The sequence below is a fragment of the Apaloderma vittatum genome, unplaced genomic scaffold (assembly GCF_000703405.1).
Source record: "Apaloderma vittatum isolate BGI_N311 unplaced genomic scaffold, ASM70340v1 scaffold7077, whole genome shotgun sequence".
NCBI lineage: Eukaryota > Metazoa > Chordata > Aves > Trogoniformes > Trogonidae > Apaloderma > Apaloderma vittatum.
In genome coordinates, this window is record NW_009727775.1 from 30,189 (window position 1) to 46,004 (window position 15,816).

Below are 15,816 nucleotides of genomic sequence, written 5' to 3' on the forward strand. Positions count from 1 at the left end.
TGATGTCTTCTCTTGTGTTCCTCACATTTCTTTGTGTCTATATTTCAAGGCCCCAAATTAACCTGCCAATTGGCTTGTGATAACGGCTGCTTTTGACTCTTTAGCTAGCAAAACTGTCGCATGGGATTAACGAGGCCAGCTCCTCTGACATGGTTAAAACAAAAGTAGATTTATCGCTAAGGCATTAGCATCTGAACTGGGGATGTAGGTCACTGACAGTAAGTGACTGAACGGAGTTAAAATGTCTGCTTGTTGGAGGAATGATGTCCACAGTCTTTGGTGTGGGTTTTCTTACATACTGTAAGAATTTTGCACCAGTCGCTGCCAGGCAGAACTCGCATGCTAGTTGGGCTGCCCTGTGCTCCTCTAGGACTGCTGTTATTTCTGTGTAAGGATTTGTATCAATCACTGGTGCAATAATTTATAATTTCAAAAACGTGGATGTATAATTGGGGGCAGAAATTTGAGTAAATTGAAAGAAGAAATCACATTATTGCAAATTTTGCATTATTTATATTCATTTTGGAACACTGGCAGAATATAAATGTCAAACAGGGAGATTCATGTTTCCAGTGAAGAGGAATCCAAGATCCATCACAGTGCTAATCTTCACTTTGAATACTGCATTTGAGCTGCCCCCCCCTTCAAAAAGGGTGAAGCCAAGCAACAGAAAAGGTCCAGTGATGGCAGTGACTAAAGAAATTTGGAAAGAGGGGCTTCTGTGAGAAGAGATGGAGATACTGGAGTTATTTAGTGCACAAGGCCATTTTGACAATCCTCTTCCCTTATGACATATTACAGGTGCTGGGGCAAGGTTCTATGACATTTAAGGGAAACACATAAAAGGGAATACTTCTCTAAGGGCTGTAATGAATGCAAGGAAATGATTGCCATGGGATGCTGAGGACAGTATCGTTTTAGCTGTGTTTGAAATTAAGTGCAGCCTGCATACTTTGTGTTGTGCAAAACAGGCACATTTATAGTAAGTGGAATAATATTTTCAAGTTAAACTCACACTAAATACCAGCTCTCATGTTTCAGAGTACAAATGGATTGCTACTTGGACTGGGGAATGACAAGGTTGTTTTTTGTTTTTTTTCCTTCGCTGCAATGCTGAACCATCAGCCTTTCCCTGAGGAAAGATATTGGTTTAGCTAGGAAGCATGAGGAAAAAAGAGTAATTTGCCAAATATCACAAATGCTGCCTATGTCGAGTGAGCCAAATGGCTCTACATGGAAACTGGAAAGTATTCACTGGAGCTGGGAGAAATATGCACTATCGTTAGGTTATCAGTGGAAGAAGACTTGGACAAAGTTGTTAGAAACTGTGTCCTGTTTATTGTGTGAGGTGTTGTGGGGATTTGAAACCAGAAGGGATTCAAGGAACAGAATGAAAAGGAAACCCTTCAGCCAGGAGAGCTGCATAGTTTAAAAGCAGAAGTTATATGGTAGAAGTTGGGGCCAGGGAGGGAGGAATAGAGGCCTGAGAAAACTCTTTTGGGGTCTACTGGATTCAGTGCTAAAGTCCTATCCTATATGGAGCCCCTCTTGTGAGGGGGTACAGAGCAGGGTTTTCCTGTTCTGTGGCCAAGTTTTTTTTTAATATTTAATAGGCTTGAAGTCCCTTAGTCCAGCCTTGTGCCACTCTTCTGGGAGTGTTGGTGCTGCTAAGCTGTAGAATTGCACTGAACTAGCTAGTTCAAGTCCAGTTCAGCTATCTCTAAACTACACTGAAGTCACTGCAATAAATAAGTTGTAGACCTGCACTTAAGCCTGATAAACTGTTGCCATCAATAGGAAAGCCGAAAGCAGCACAATGGAAGCAGAATTAACCACTACATAAAGATAATCCTAGTCTAGAGGGGGGAAAAAAAGAGTAATTATTACTGAGCTACATCTGGAAAAAGCAGTAGTTTGCAGGGTGATCCACATATATTTGAGGTACATGCAGTGCACCTCAAATAGGCTAGGTTTTTCCTGTGGGATTTTGTAGCCTTGAGGATGGGGAGAGGGATGGAGTTTGAGGCAGAAACTAATTTTTATATTTTTTTAAACCTTGAATTGAAAACTCTTACAAGAATATTCTTGTTTGAAATAATTTAAAATAAAGCCTTAGAACTTGATCCCTATGTGGTACGCTCTACAGGTCCACGTTTTTGCCTTCTCCAAATAATATACCCGGGCTTACTGAACATGTTGACTCTGGGAGAAAAAGGACAGTGGCATCTGTATAATTTATCTGTGCACGCGAAGGCCGCTCTGTTCAGTGTGAGCTGGATGAAGGCAGAACGTTGGGCGAGTTGCCCATGCGAGAGCTCCTGCTCGTCAGAAGGACTGTTTGCCTGGCACATCCAGCTGCCCAGCAGCCCTGGGCTGCCAAACCATCCCAACATGGGGGAGATGGGTGTTTGGTGCCATTGAGCCATACATCAGCATTCAAAGAGCCAAGTGCCAGCTCATCAGCAGAATTAGCAGGTCTCTAGATTAAACACTCCTGGACAAGGGCATAGCAGAGGCTGATGAAAGACAGCCAGTTAACATAGCTCTTAATGTCACCTTAAACGTTTTTTCCTCCTCTTGGTACACTGGGTCCTGTCTGGCCAGGAAAGTAATGAACTCTTCAGTCCTCAGTGGCTTCTTAGTCATCTGCAGGAGGCGTAGCTCGCTCAGGACATCTTGCACTGCCTGGATCATGCATCCCTGGGTGAAACCGTCAGACAGCTTTGCTAGGCAGCTTATGTCCAACAAGTTGGTGATGATGCCACCATTCTGTAGGATGATGTGTTTCCATAACACTGTTCATCAGGACGCAGAGAAAAAGAGAATGACAAAGACGCTCAATAAGGAAAGAAGAAGAAATATTTTTGCACTTTGAAACTGAAACAGGAAAATAAGGGTTATCAGTCAGGGAAGCCAAGATTTAATTTTTTTCTTGTTTGCTGTTTCTTTCATCTACAGATGTGTAGCATAGAGGCCTTTTTAGGCACATCTGTTTTTAAACTGTTAGTGATCACTGGCTGGCTACCAGTCAGTACTTTTCAGAAAGTCATTAAAGGCACATGATGTGAGGTGCATATGTGTGTAAAAAAAGAAAGAGCTACTTAAATATGCCTGTGTGTATACACAGAAAGAGAACCTGTCCTGAATGTTCTCATTTGGGTGTGGAGAATTAAGTATCTGTATTAACAGCCTATTTTTATTTCTCTGACCCTAATCACAGGTTACTCCTTCCAAGCTGAGGGCTGCTGTGGGGACTCAAGTGTCTTGTTTGGAAGCCAAAGGCTTCTAGATATGCCAGCACATGTTGCAAAGGCCAATTTGACTGGCATTTTACTTGTTATTCAAATGGTGAACCTCTTTGTATCTTTTAGCTGTGAACTTCTGTGACATGAAGATTTTCTTAATGTTTGCGAAGTGCTTGAGATTTTCCTTCAAAAAATTAATTAATAGAAGTAATAACATCATTTGGTTTATCCTATGTAAAAATCTTTCTCAGAGACACTTAGTAAAACTTCCACGCCATCTCACCATGCTTTTCTTTAAAGACTTATATGGAAACATCTGTAAAAAAGTATTATGCATAGTTATTAAAAAGGTTCTTGAATGTGATAATTTGTGATATGAGTATTGTGTGTTTGAAAGCTCATATGTAGTATGGAAAATGCTGGGTCAAAAGTTAATGGTACTGGATGTTGGGGCAGTCATGTAACAGAGAAAAACTGCCATATTCCTCCTTCCATTGCCGTGTTGATACTATGGATTTGTGCCCATAACATAGACAGTTTTTGACTGTGTTTTTCACTCAGGCAAATTGTGATCTTCCGCTTGAATTATATCTATGCTCAATAATTATTGGCTGAATCACTAATTTATAAAAGATTAACTGATCCACACAATAGCGAGCATTACTTTTGCACAGCCATATATTGTGTGCCACAGCTCCTGTTGCAGGTAGGATCAGGCATAATACAAGGTACTGACTTACTGGGTGATCAGCAGCAAGAAGCCAGTAAAGGATCATGAATCTTCCAGTCTAATGATTTCCATTGTGTGTTTACTGTTTCCATTGAACATAGATTGGAATATTCTAGTTTGTAACAAAAAGGAGGGATGTATCAGACAGGTAGCTGTGCACTGTGGCTGTGAATATTTGCTATGTCGCTGCTTTTCTGTCAAAACAAATTTCTTTAGTTCTCAAATTGGGTGTCAGGCACTGAAAATTGCCAAGACTTGAAGGTCTGAACTGTAAAGATCATATTTCCATTGAACTTCAGGGAAGAACAAGTCAGGCTGTCTTAAATAAGACAGTGTCAAAGATGAAGAGCTGTAAATTTAATCTGCTTTAAAATATCAAGAGTCAACTTTTGGGGGCATTCTTAAGTTTGCAGTTGAAATCCCTTCAGCTGGCTCTTTTTTATTTATTTATTTTTAAATCCCAGAATGTGACAGTTCAATCCCCAGAAGTGAACACAGCTAAATTCAGCTGCTATCACCTCCTTTCTCTAGGTCTTATTCATGTCCGTTATCTGTTAGCAATTTATCAGAACTGTAACATAACATGAAACACATGTTAGCTTGCTTAGAGACCATTTCCCATCCACACTATGAAAGTTATTGGACGCTGGAGAGATTTACAATGTGCTAGGCAGTCAAAACCTGTCTTGAGCTTGCCCAAATGTGCATCATCTCAGTACCTTGGCTGCCTATGTGAAAGGCAGCATGAAACTGGGCTTCACGATACAGCTGCATGATTTTTGTGATAAGGTGAGTATGCAGAGCAATGCTGTAGTCAAGGAACGACCGCAGAGCGAGGTCTCTGAACCAGCTGTGGTTTCCTTTATTACTGCATTTTTCTGGGACATGGCCTATCAGACATCTGTGGCATGAAGGGAGTCTGTTTTCCTTGATGTGGTGGTCAATGGGGATATTCATGCTAGAGCTGCTGGTAGGAGAAGCACACTACTGAGAGTTCTAATTTGAAATGTTTGCTGCCACTCTGAATAGCCCAAACCCATTTTTTTCCATATTGTCTTTAGACTGGACTAAACAGCCCGTCTGGTCATGAGTCGCCAAATCCAGACTCCTTAGTATCCAGAAAAGTGTATTAAACCACACAATATCTGTGATTAAAGCAGAGCAGGGGAAAAAATATTTCTGGGAAAACAAGCCCTTCTACCAACCACTTCTGAAGGATGTGGAAAAATGTTTTTTTGTTTGTTTGGTTTTTTTTGTAGTAACTGAATCACATTATTAAGCTTAATTTGGAGCATTTGTTCCTAGTCAATGCTGAGTTATTACAAAGTTAAAGGTGATTGAAATTTGAAAACCAGCTTGCATTCTTGGAAGTTACTTTTTCTAGACATGTACATTGGTCTAGTAAGACACTGTTTTCCTTACAAGCTTTGAGTCTTGGCATATGAGGTACTCGGTGGCTTTGTCAGACTTTGGGAGGGCTTGTCTATCACTGTAGACACTCATAGACTAGACATGCAAAATATTAGATGCCTCTACAATTACCACAGAATAAGAGAATGTCAGGGGTTGGAAGGGACCTCAAAAGATCATCTAGTCCAGCCCCCTGCCAGAGCAGGAATTTCTCACATGATCTGCAAGTACAAAATTCAGTCCTTCAGATCTGATTCTGTTTATGGAGCGGCCCTGAAGTGTATTGTTTAGAGTATAGAAACTGGGTAAGAATTACAGAAATCCAGAATCCCTGCAGAAAAAAACAAACAAAATGCACTTAAAATAGAAAGTGTGCACTGAAATCTTATCCTTCATTCAGGGGGAAAGAAACAGCTTTGGCTGAACTCAGTGCATAGTGAACAACGCATGAAAAAATGCTGATCACTACTGAACAGCATTTTAAACTCTTCTCTCAACTTCAAGTAATAAAAATGGATCTTTGGGGTAGTCTGTACCAGTATTATCTAAGTCTTCAGGTATTGAGAATTAATACCTGGGGTATGAATTGAGTTTAAAGTCAGTTCTGAGGATGATCAGACAACAAGCACGGATTTTAAACATGGTAATCATCAGGATGACTTGAAATACTTGCCAAATCTTGAAGTGTAGTCAGGCCTAGGAATCAGAATGATTTTTTGGTAAACTTTGCAGAAAGCTTTCGGATTGGCATCGAAGGGACGGTTGGTTGTTCCCACTAGCAGTACTCTGTCTGGTGCTTTCAAAGCATGAAGGAATTTGGGGAGGACCTTTTCCAGTCGTTTTGGGTTCATCTTCAGTGCATACATGTAAATAAAAGGAGGAAAAAGAGCTGTTACCCATACTGACAGTTTAATGAGATGAAGCTGTAGATGTGCTATATACAGTATGATATTGTGCCTTTTTTTTTTTTTTGGCCAGCTGCATTTAGTATAAGACAACTAGATGCTCAACTTGAGTAGAAAGCCTCTGTCTTCTGAAATTGATGTCTGCTTACTTATTTGTGGGTTTGTGCTAGTGCTGGTCCTGTTATTGAAAAGCAGGAAGGAAACAACTCATTTAAAGAAGAAAACCCTAATTTCCAATTCAGGGAGAAATATTGCTTGAACCTGCACACCTGATGAACCTTAACAGATAGGTGGCATACCTCAGCAATTTTTCTAATCTGGGATGGCTTGAGCTATCGGAGGTTATGGTCTACCAACTCCTGCCCATGGTTTATATGTGAAAAACACTCCTTGATTTTTGCTGTGATTTCTAGCTTGCTGAGGCTCTCACCCGAGAACACAAGCTCTTTGAATTGAGGATTCATTTCTTTGCAATAATTTACTGTTTGACTTCATAACAAACAATTGACTACTATTTACAGAATAGATGAGTATCGAGGAAAGCCTGTTATTGGATAGTTATGTTTGATATTGTACAAGTGAACATCGGTTGGAGAAATTTAATCAAATTGCTGTGATGGTGTTCTACTGTTAATAAAGCTACAAATGAATAACTGGGTTAGGACAGTGTATCAGATAAGTCTAATGACTTGAATAACTGGGTTAGGATAGTGTATCAGGTAAATCTAATGACTTGGAAGCTTCTTTCTAAAAATGATTGGGACTTAAGATCCACGTCACCAACATTTTACTCCCCAGATCATCTTGTGATCTTATCTTTTGGGGTTTTTTCTTAGTATTTAGTAGTGATTATTTTAATTTTTTTTTTTAGTAGACAACTCCCTAAAACACTTGAGTTTCAATTTCAGATCAATCTTCCTTAATGTCAATGAGGAAGAAACTGTCCTGCAAACCTTCTTAGCTGAAAGGCAATAATAAACACCTGCAAATCCACATTGCATGTACAACCTTTGTGATCCAATTTTTCTACTGTCTGCAGTTTCTGTTAGCTGACAGAAAAGAGAGAAACCTCTGGGATTTTTTCAGTGAAAGCTAAAGAAGAGGGAAAACTGGGAAATCAATAAGAAATTCCCAAAATCTTGGGGTAGAGTCAAACAGCTATTTTCTAGCTAAACTCATCTTAATTACAAAATGTGTTTCTTTACTTTTTGCATCTCCATGGTCATACTACCCATCTTCCTAAATTTGCCAATTGCTTCATTATGGTAATGAACTAAGCATGTCTTAGCATTGGGGCTTAGATCTCACTTTAGAGCGTGGACATGTGGCCGACCCAGGACGATAGATCCTGGTCGTGTTCTTGCTCTTGGATGAACTGTTCCTGTGGCCACCACTCAATGCCACCTGCCATCTTTCCACCTTCTCCTTGTCATGCCTATGCACCCAGTACTCTGAGGAGAGTGGGATGCCTGCACCAGATCACAAAGAATGTGCTTTGTAACCACAGAAGGTCTGCCCATGCAGCAGTAGTAGTCCTGGCTTTTCTCTTGTCGTTCTGTCCACACTCACATATTGTGTTTGCTGCCTGAGGGCATGACTTCAAATCACAAGCTCTCACCAAAATTTGCTTGTTGGGAAGTTTTTGGTAATGAACTAGGCTTCTGTGATGATTAGACAAGCTGCTGTAACACATCTACCTTGGAAGTTTTAGCCAACCTTGTGACCTTTGTTCTTTCAGGGACATCTTGTCACAGCAATGACAAAAATGTGGATTTACTTTGGTTTTGACACGTTTTACTCTGACTCAATTACTGTCATTTGTATCTGTTGCTACTCATCAGCCTCAAGACTTTCTTCTTTTCATGCGTAATCAAAGAAAGTACAAATGTTCTCTAGGATGTTTTGAGGTATCAATATTGCTGGAAAAGTGAGAATTATCAAATTATTTTTGGTTTGGAGGTGGGAGGTATTATCTTCTGTCAGTCACTTCTCACTGAAATGACAGAAGATAATAGTTGCTTCAAGTGAGACATGTTTTGAGGTTTTTTTCCTGGGCTTGTATATCTTCTGCTGGAGAAACTGACTATTGGGAGATGCAGAGAATTTTAAAAAACAATTATCTGACTCTTATTTCACCTCTTACTTGTGAAAATAAGTCCCAATTTATCTCCTGCATAATTTTTTTGGGTGACAAATGATATTCATGGATTCATGATCTAGAGTTAGTTACAGCACGTGTTCATTGCTCAGCTTGCAGGAATCTTAATTTTAAAATTTTGAATGATTGAACCAGTATCAGAGACCAAGCAAAACACTCCATTCATGTTAAGCCTACTAAGCCAGACTGGAATTCATGTGCCAGAAGCTCCTGTTACACATGTGAAACCAGTGTGTGTCCATAGCACGCACATGTCCTGAAAGCTAATAATACTTCTTTCAAAGTGGAGGAGATATGTCAGTAGCAAAAAGGGCTGTTGAAGAGGTGAGCTATGATTTCAGCCACCATGTGGATCTCAGCTGGAGAAAAGTGGGGGGAATTGTGAAGGTGACCCCTATTTATTCAACCATGAGTGACTGGACTGCTTGCACATCATCCTTGGCCACTGGGTTACCGTAAAATATTTGTATATGACTGCTTTACATCCTCTAGGGAGGTGTTTTCTAGTGGTTATTTGAAGAATTTAAGGCTTCTTTTTACCAGGTTCTTAGTAATGGTGCCAGAAGTGTTATGCTGGGATGAGTAAAATGACTTCCACTAACTTTGTCTGCTTCTGAGAGCTGAACTATGTGGGCTGTGAGTGATTTCAAGCCTGGAGCTATCCATTCCCATCAAGAACATGAGATCTTTTGTTAAATACCTGTAGGTCTACGGAGGAGATACTGCTGACCGAGGTGGGCATGGGAAGAACTTTTTACTTATTGGAGGAAATCAAAGCAGCCAAAGGTTGCAATTGCTCCAGGCAATCTTTGGCCTCTAGTCTTAATTTTAATACCCACCTGCACTTGTGGAGGTTTGAACCCAAGAGAGAGGTTCCTTTTGGGTGTAAAAAAATAGAGGGCATCAACCACTGCACACCCATCAGCTCATACAGCCCAAACGGAAACAACAGCCTCATCTGAAGTGATGCTTCATTGCTCTTCCAAAATACAGGTTGGGTCCATCCTACAGCCTAAGTGCACAGGCTTACCTTAAGAAAAAAGGTTTAATTTTTCATGTGGAGCTCTAAAATATTTTGCCAGCAGCATGAATCTAATCAAGATTTCAGGTGAATTGCTCTCTGCTGTGGTGGTTGAGTTGCTGTGCCTACTGGGCAGTGTTTTAATTTTCTTTCTAGTGGGGAAGCTGCACAAGGGAGCAAGGAATGGAAGCAATGGCAATAGGGCTCCTGGGAGCCCAAAGAAAATACGTAAACATAACTACTTAACGCAGGCTCTTTGTTTTCACAGTGGAAATTTATCCTTGTTACTTTATTGTTCAGTTTGGGTCCATTCAATTTCTCAAATTAATAGAGCTGAACAATTTAAGCTCATCTTAACTTCTAGTTTTTTGCCTTGTATTTTGAAATTCTCTATTATTCTCTTCTACTTCTCAGTGCACTGATGAGCAGTGACTGGACTATTTTTAAATAAAGCAAGTATAGGTGTGTGGGAAAGAAATATGACCTCTTGGGGGCTCTTAAGAAGTCACAAGACTCTGAAAAGAAAAAAGTTAGTGCGACAAGCTATTATCAAGCAAGCTTTGGCAGGTCTGGTCATATTAGTATGTGCTAAGCTAAGAAATACACTTGTTCCTTTGTGTTGCTTGTAATGCAATAGGAGAAATTGTCCACACTGAAATAAAAAAGGAGCAACTCACCTCTTCTTCAACCTTCACCACCGCTTTAGAAAATACTTTTTCTGTGTCTCCAATCCACACGACTGAAGGCTGTAATTGCTTAGCCACCTAAGAGAAAATGGGAGAAGGCAAGAAATTCATTAAAATGGCTACAGTTTCATACTTGGGTGCCTATAATTATACCTTTAAATCCATATTTCAGCAGTTAAAATTAGCCTGGTTTATTTTTTTTCCAGAAATGTTCAGCACTTACAGATAGTCCTGGCTCTGCTCAGCAGCCTTGGCAAATCAAACAGTTTCTAATTATGAATCTAATGTAAAGAACCCCCTAAACTGGATCATTTTGGCTGCTATGCTTATCTTTTCATTTTTCAACCCACCTTTGGTTGCAGTTCTGCAAAAGGAAGCCTGGGTTTGGAGCTGAAGGGCAAATGATAGACCAGCAGCAGCTTTAGACTGGCTGCCCTTTTTCCAAGGGCAATACAGATGGGGAGACAAGCAAGACAAGGCTACTGCATGAGAAATGAAGATACTAATCTTTAAGCAAAATAGGCTGACGTGCAATCTTCCGGCTTACAAAATAGCGTTTAATTTGCAGCTAGCCCAAGAATTAAAATGGAACCTGTTATATCTGAAGGAGGAGGGGGGTTGTCTATACAAATGGGCTTTCCATCTCCAAAGTCAGAGGCACTATACCTCTGGTTCACAGCAGGATGGCAGCAATGCTACAGGCTTTTTCACATCTTGCACTCTCCCTATTGCTATAGAAACGCCAGCGGTTTAGACATTCTGCTGCCAAATTTTAATCACTTTCCAGCGGCTCTCTGTGCTGTGCTAGTCTGCCCAGCAACGAAAGTAATGGCTCGAAGAGTCAATGGGTAACCAGAGAGTGACAGCCTTCTTCTGTCCCGTTCCCCCCTTCCCAGCTGAAGCTGCTGCTTCCAGGAAGGAAGCCTATAAATTCAATAGGTTGTATACACCACAAGCTCGGTGTCTGATTGACAGCCAGGGTAGGAAGAATTAAATCATAAAATCTTTCTTAGAAGCACCACAGTTCATTTTTTATGGGTGCATTTCAAAAGCACTGAAGTATGTGTCTGTACAGTAAAAGTGGGTTGAAGACAGAGAGGGGGGAAGAATAGTAGATGAGGGCTGGTTAAACTTGTTTGCTCCGTTGTGCTGCTGCTGGTGTGATGTGGAAGCAATGCCACCTTTGGCATGTGACACTTTATTTGTGGTAACTTGTCAGTGCTAGACTATGTCAAGTGGTATCTCCAAGTTCAGAACAGTTTTGTTGAGGAAAACTCAGCTTTTTTTCCTTTGTTGGGAGGCAGAAGCTCAAATGTTTATCGTTAATAATGAGGATTTAGAAAATAAATATCATGAAAGATATTACAAAAATCCTGCAGAAGCTGACATGTGGGCCTAAACAGTTATGTGAATATTTATCTGCATTTACAACTTAAGGGGTAGGTTCTCGGTCCAGCAGTGTATTGAGTGTACAAGCCAGAGTGAAATGACAGATTAAAACTGTATCACAATGATATCTGCCATTTTTCAAGGCCAGATGCTTTTCTGTTTACCTCCTATTTATCTATTTTCAGAGGTATATTTGCTATATTCCTTGCAGAGTTTGCACAGGCTTTGGTATGTTTGAGAGGGCAAGCTTGTGGGTTTCATTGAACCGAGCTCTGCAGCAGCCTTAGACTCGGGGATTTTTCTGCTGAGTCTCCTGCTAGGCAAGGGCTCAGGCACCTGCAGAAAAGGTGAGTCCGTCCTAGTGATTCGCACTCGCAGGTGAATTTGGTTATCTCCTAGATGTCTGCAAACAGGTTTGGAGACAAGTGGTGGAAGAAGAGTAGCATGGTCATATAGCAGGGCTGGGATAAGTGATGTTCTTCATTAAACTAAGACTTGGAAAGAAAAATATAGATGCAATTTACGTCTCTAAAAGAAACCTATAGCTTCTGAAACTGCACTTGCATTTTGTGCACCCGCTATGATGCCTTCTGTGACACGTGGAAACTGCCTCAGAGACCCTTACTGAACTTGGCACTGCTAATCCATGGATTATTAGCTGGGGCTTTCTGATATTTCTGATGGTGACTTTTACCTTCTGAAACAAGCAATAATTTTTTTTTTTTTTCCTTCCTGCTCTGTGTGTGCATGGAGAGGATGTCAGGCAGGATATGAGGCAGTCAGAGGTTGCTCCCCTGAGTGAAGATTGGGCTGGTGGCATGCTTTTTACTTGAGTTTACAGACTCTGGGTGTGCATGTATTACCACCCTGATAAACTGTTATCACTGTGGGATCTGCTGTTGTTGTTGTGATGCTTTTTCCTCCCACTTCACTCATGCTTACGACCAAAGAGGTGCTGTGCATCTGCTTCGTAAGGTTTCTTTGGAATTTTTGCTTTGCGAGGTAATGCAGCTCTTCTGCAATACATTCTCCATACCCGTGTGTCTGATGCCCCAGCATGATGTGAGGGGGAACAAGGGTGGCGGGGGTTACAGAGGCTATAAAAGCTGTTGGTGAAAGTACTTCAAAGGGAACTGTGTTGCCCTTTCGGCAGGGCCACCGCAGTTGGGGAGAGGCAGATCTTCCCCATTTGGCTCAAAGATGACTTCTGTGGTCATCTGTCCTCTAAAATGGAGCCTTAAGTTTTAAATCAGACAAATACTTAATTTTAACTCTTAAAGAATGCTCACTGTCACACATGTCACCTTTTTCTTGTCCCTTTTATTTCCCCACTGAGTAAGTGGAAATACAATGAATAACCTCACTTTGGCTCTTTCTTAAAGAGGTATTTTTCTGTGCTTTCTGTTTTGAGACAATGATCTAAATGTATAAAGTGTCCTACACATCAGTACAGCCAAATTCAACACACTGTCTTTGGGCCTGGATATTTTTTTTGTGTGTGTGTGGGGGGTTTGTTTGTGTTTTTTTTAATTTTTTTTTTAAGGCAGGTCAGACACCCAGAATCCATTGGCATCTAATTTAAATTGTTGGCAGATATGCAGCAGACTGTATATCCCCGGTGAAAGTGCTTCATTTGAATTATCCATGGACAGTTTTAATCCATGGATAATTAAATGCACTGTACATAATTAATTTGTAATTGAAATTTTATTAGCTTTGCTGCATTCAACAATTTGTGGGAGCTGCCAGCAGATGGCTCCTTAACCCTTCTAATCCCGTAGCCGCCTGCGCTGCACACCCTGCTCTGGTGGGTCACAAGAGGCTGGATTTGCTCTTCAGGAAAATCACAACTGGGGAAAAAAAAAAGCCTTCTCATCCTGCTGTCTGTCAACATTCATCAAAGATCAAGTGGCATTTTTGAAAGCCTTGGGTTGAACTTTTCTAACTTGGGAGCCAGAGTTTAACAGCTAAATTGCTACACATGGAAATACAGAAACTTGATTCTTACAGGCACGAGGCTCCTTCAAACTTGAAGGCTTTGATGAAGTTTTTTTAAAAGGCCCAAGACTAAGACTTTCTGGAAGCTCAAGCTGTTGCTGAATACTGCTCAACAGTCTAGTTTGTATTCACAGAAATGCTTTGCAGCAGCTCGAGCAAGATGCTGAAACTTGTGATGAGACCTGTGGGAGCCTCGCTAGACCAATATTCCAATGCTAAAGTGATGACACTGCATTCTGGTTTGTTAGACAGAAAATAACTAAAAATACTGTCTTCCAACAGGATCCCTTTTTTTTTTTCCTTTTTTTTTTTGAAGTTAGAGCAACACAATGTAAAGCTGCTTTGTCAAGGGAATTAACACCATATATTTGAGAACTGATGAGATTTAACACTTCAAGGTTCTCGGCTTCCAGCAGGCTGAACTGCAGAGAGAGAAAAGAATTGCTTTGGGATGCCTGGAAGAAAGGCTGCCAGTGCTGCTTCCAAACTTTCAGCTCCAATAGAAAAGCTTTGTGTGGCACGCAAATGCTAAATAATACAGACTTCTGTCAGTGTACCAGGGTAAACTGTACCTAGTCCTTCAGACTGCCAGAAGAATGATCTGTCTGAGGGGACGATACAACAGTAGTTATGAATAAATGAATCTGATGCAGAGGAAAAAAACCTGACAGACTTAAAGACCATTTGACTCTAAACGCTGGGATCATTGAATTCAATCTTAAATAAACTCATTGTATTTCTTTTTTGGTATAACACTTTTATAGTCACTTCTAACTTGCTAAACAGCCTAATCAAATAGCCTGCTAACAGTCCCCTAGAAGTGATGGTGTTGAAATACTTCTGCAGCTTGCTGCTCTGTAAAACTCCTCGCTCAGCGAAGACGGTTGCGCAGCGCACACTTGAGCTGTTGATACACACACACGACTTCTCCGTTGGCATTTCCTCCTGGCCACCTCTTTCCCAACCTTTTAGCCTGGCCAGTGTTACACTAATAACATTTTTTCCCATATGTGGCTTTTCGTACAATGTGCTTTCTGTGTGCTGCTGTGGCCCTGGTAAAGAACCCAAGAGGGACTGTCTCGCTCTGGTAGTGATTAACCTGATGACTGCCTTATGGTTGCTAATGGAAGGCCAGTGCTTGTCATTTTTATTGCCTTGGAGTTAAGCCTTACGAGCTACCTCCATTTTTACACTTCTGCGTCATGGAGTCATGCATTTTACCTTCTTGATCCTTTCTAGATTTGTCTTTGTTTCTATGCATCCTTCGCTATCTGTTGTTGCATTTTTTTATTTTTTTATTTTTTTTTTAATATAAGCTGTCACACTGCAGTGGTGTTTTGTGCCTTGGTGGGAACATGGGAGAGCCAAACCATGGGCGGGTACAAACAGTGGAGCTCTCTGCCAGTTCAGACTGGCTCAATACATGGAAAATGTGGCTTATTTGAAATATTCCAGCATACTCTGGTATGCTTGTAAGGATGAGCTTTATTCTGAGGACTGCTGGGAAGTGCCTCTAATATAGAGACAGATTCTCTCTTCACTCTGAAGCAGAGCTGACCTGGCAGGCTTTGCTGTGCCTTTGTGGAGAACACAAGTGCTCAGGCTTGGTGTTTGCAGCTTCTTTCAATAGGTTCCCTATTCAATATTAATCTTCTTTCCATTTCCTTTGAATACGCAGATTGAAATGTTGGTGTTTTCCTGTTCTGGTATGAGAAGTCATTTCCTCTATATGACATTAAATATGCCTACTTTCAGTAATACATACTCCTCTCCTTTGGATCAGGGCTGGTATGTCTCTTGCAAGACTCCTCCCTGAAATAAGGGAGGGGGAGGAAAGAATTTGGCTCTTGCATCTGAAATGAATTAAAGTTTCATTTTTTCCAATGCTATTCACTTGTTTAGGGTGTCTCCCATGGAACAACTGCCAGCAGCCAACACTTGGTTATGGAAGGAAAGTTTCCTAATGGTCATTTTATGCTCTCTGGAGTTTCCTTTCATTATAGGAACTCTGCTGATTGCAGATATGATAGGTAATCAAAAGTGCAAGGTTACTTCACCTTTATCACAGAGCACCATTAATTCTGATTTACTAAATCTTGGTGTTTAACGATGGTTACATGGATCATAAGATAACAGAAAAAGAACTGTCACGTTTCCTGTCATTTGCTTACAGCTCTAAGCGGAAGGTCTGTATTCTGTTTGACTAGTTCTACATACAGCATTTCTGGAAGGCTGGCTATAAAGCTTGCTTGACAACAGTCATAGTTGCTGTTT

At 40.7% G+C, this 15,816-nt stretch overlaps 1 protein-coding gene across 1 annotated transcript in view; it reads right to left on the bottom strand.

Moving 5' to 3' along the window:
* Nucleotides 1-15,816, bottom strand: part of IQCA1 (IQ motif containing with AAA domain 1) — a 114,294-nt gene that overhangs the window by 17,164 nt on the left and 81,314 nt on the right. The window contains exons 16-18 of the mRNA XM_009873806.1: nt 10,147-10,233; nt 6,059-6,236; nt 2,557-2,795 (exon numbers count right to left, since the gene is read on the bottom strand). Coding sequence (XP_009872108.1) covers nt 2,557-2,795; nt 6,059-6,236; nt 10,147-10,233 — 504 coding nt within the window. The remainder of the gene's footprint in view (nt 1-2,556; nt 2,796-6,058; nt 6,237-10,146; nt 10,234-15,816) is intronic.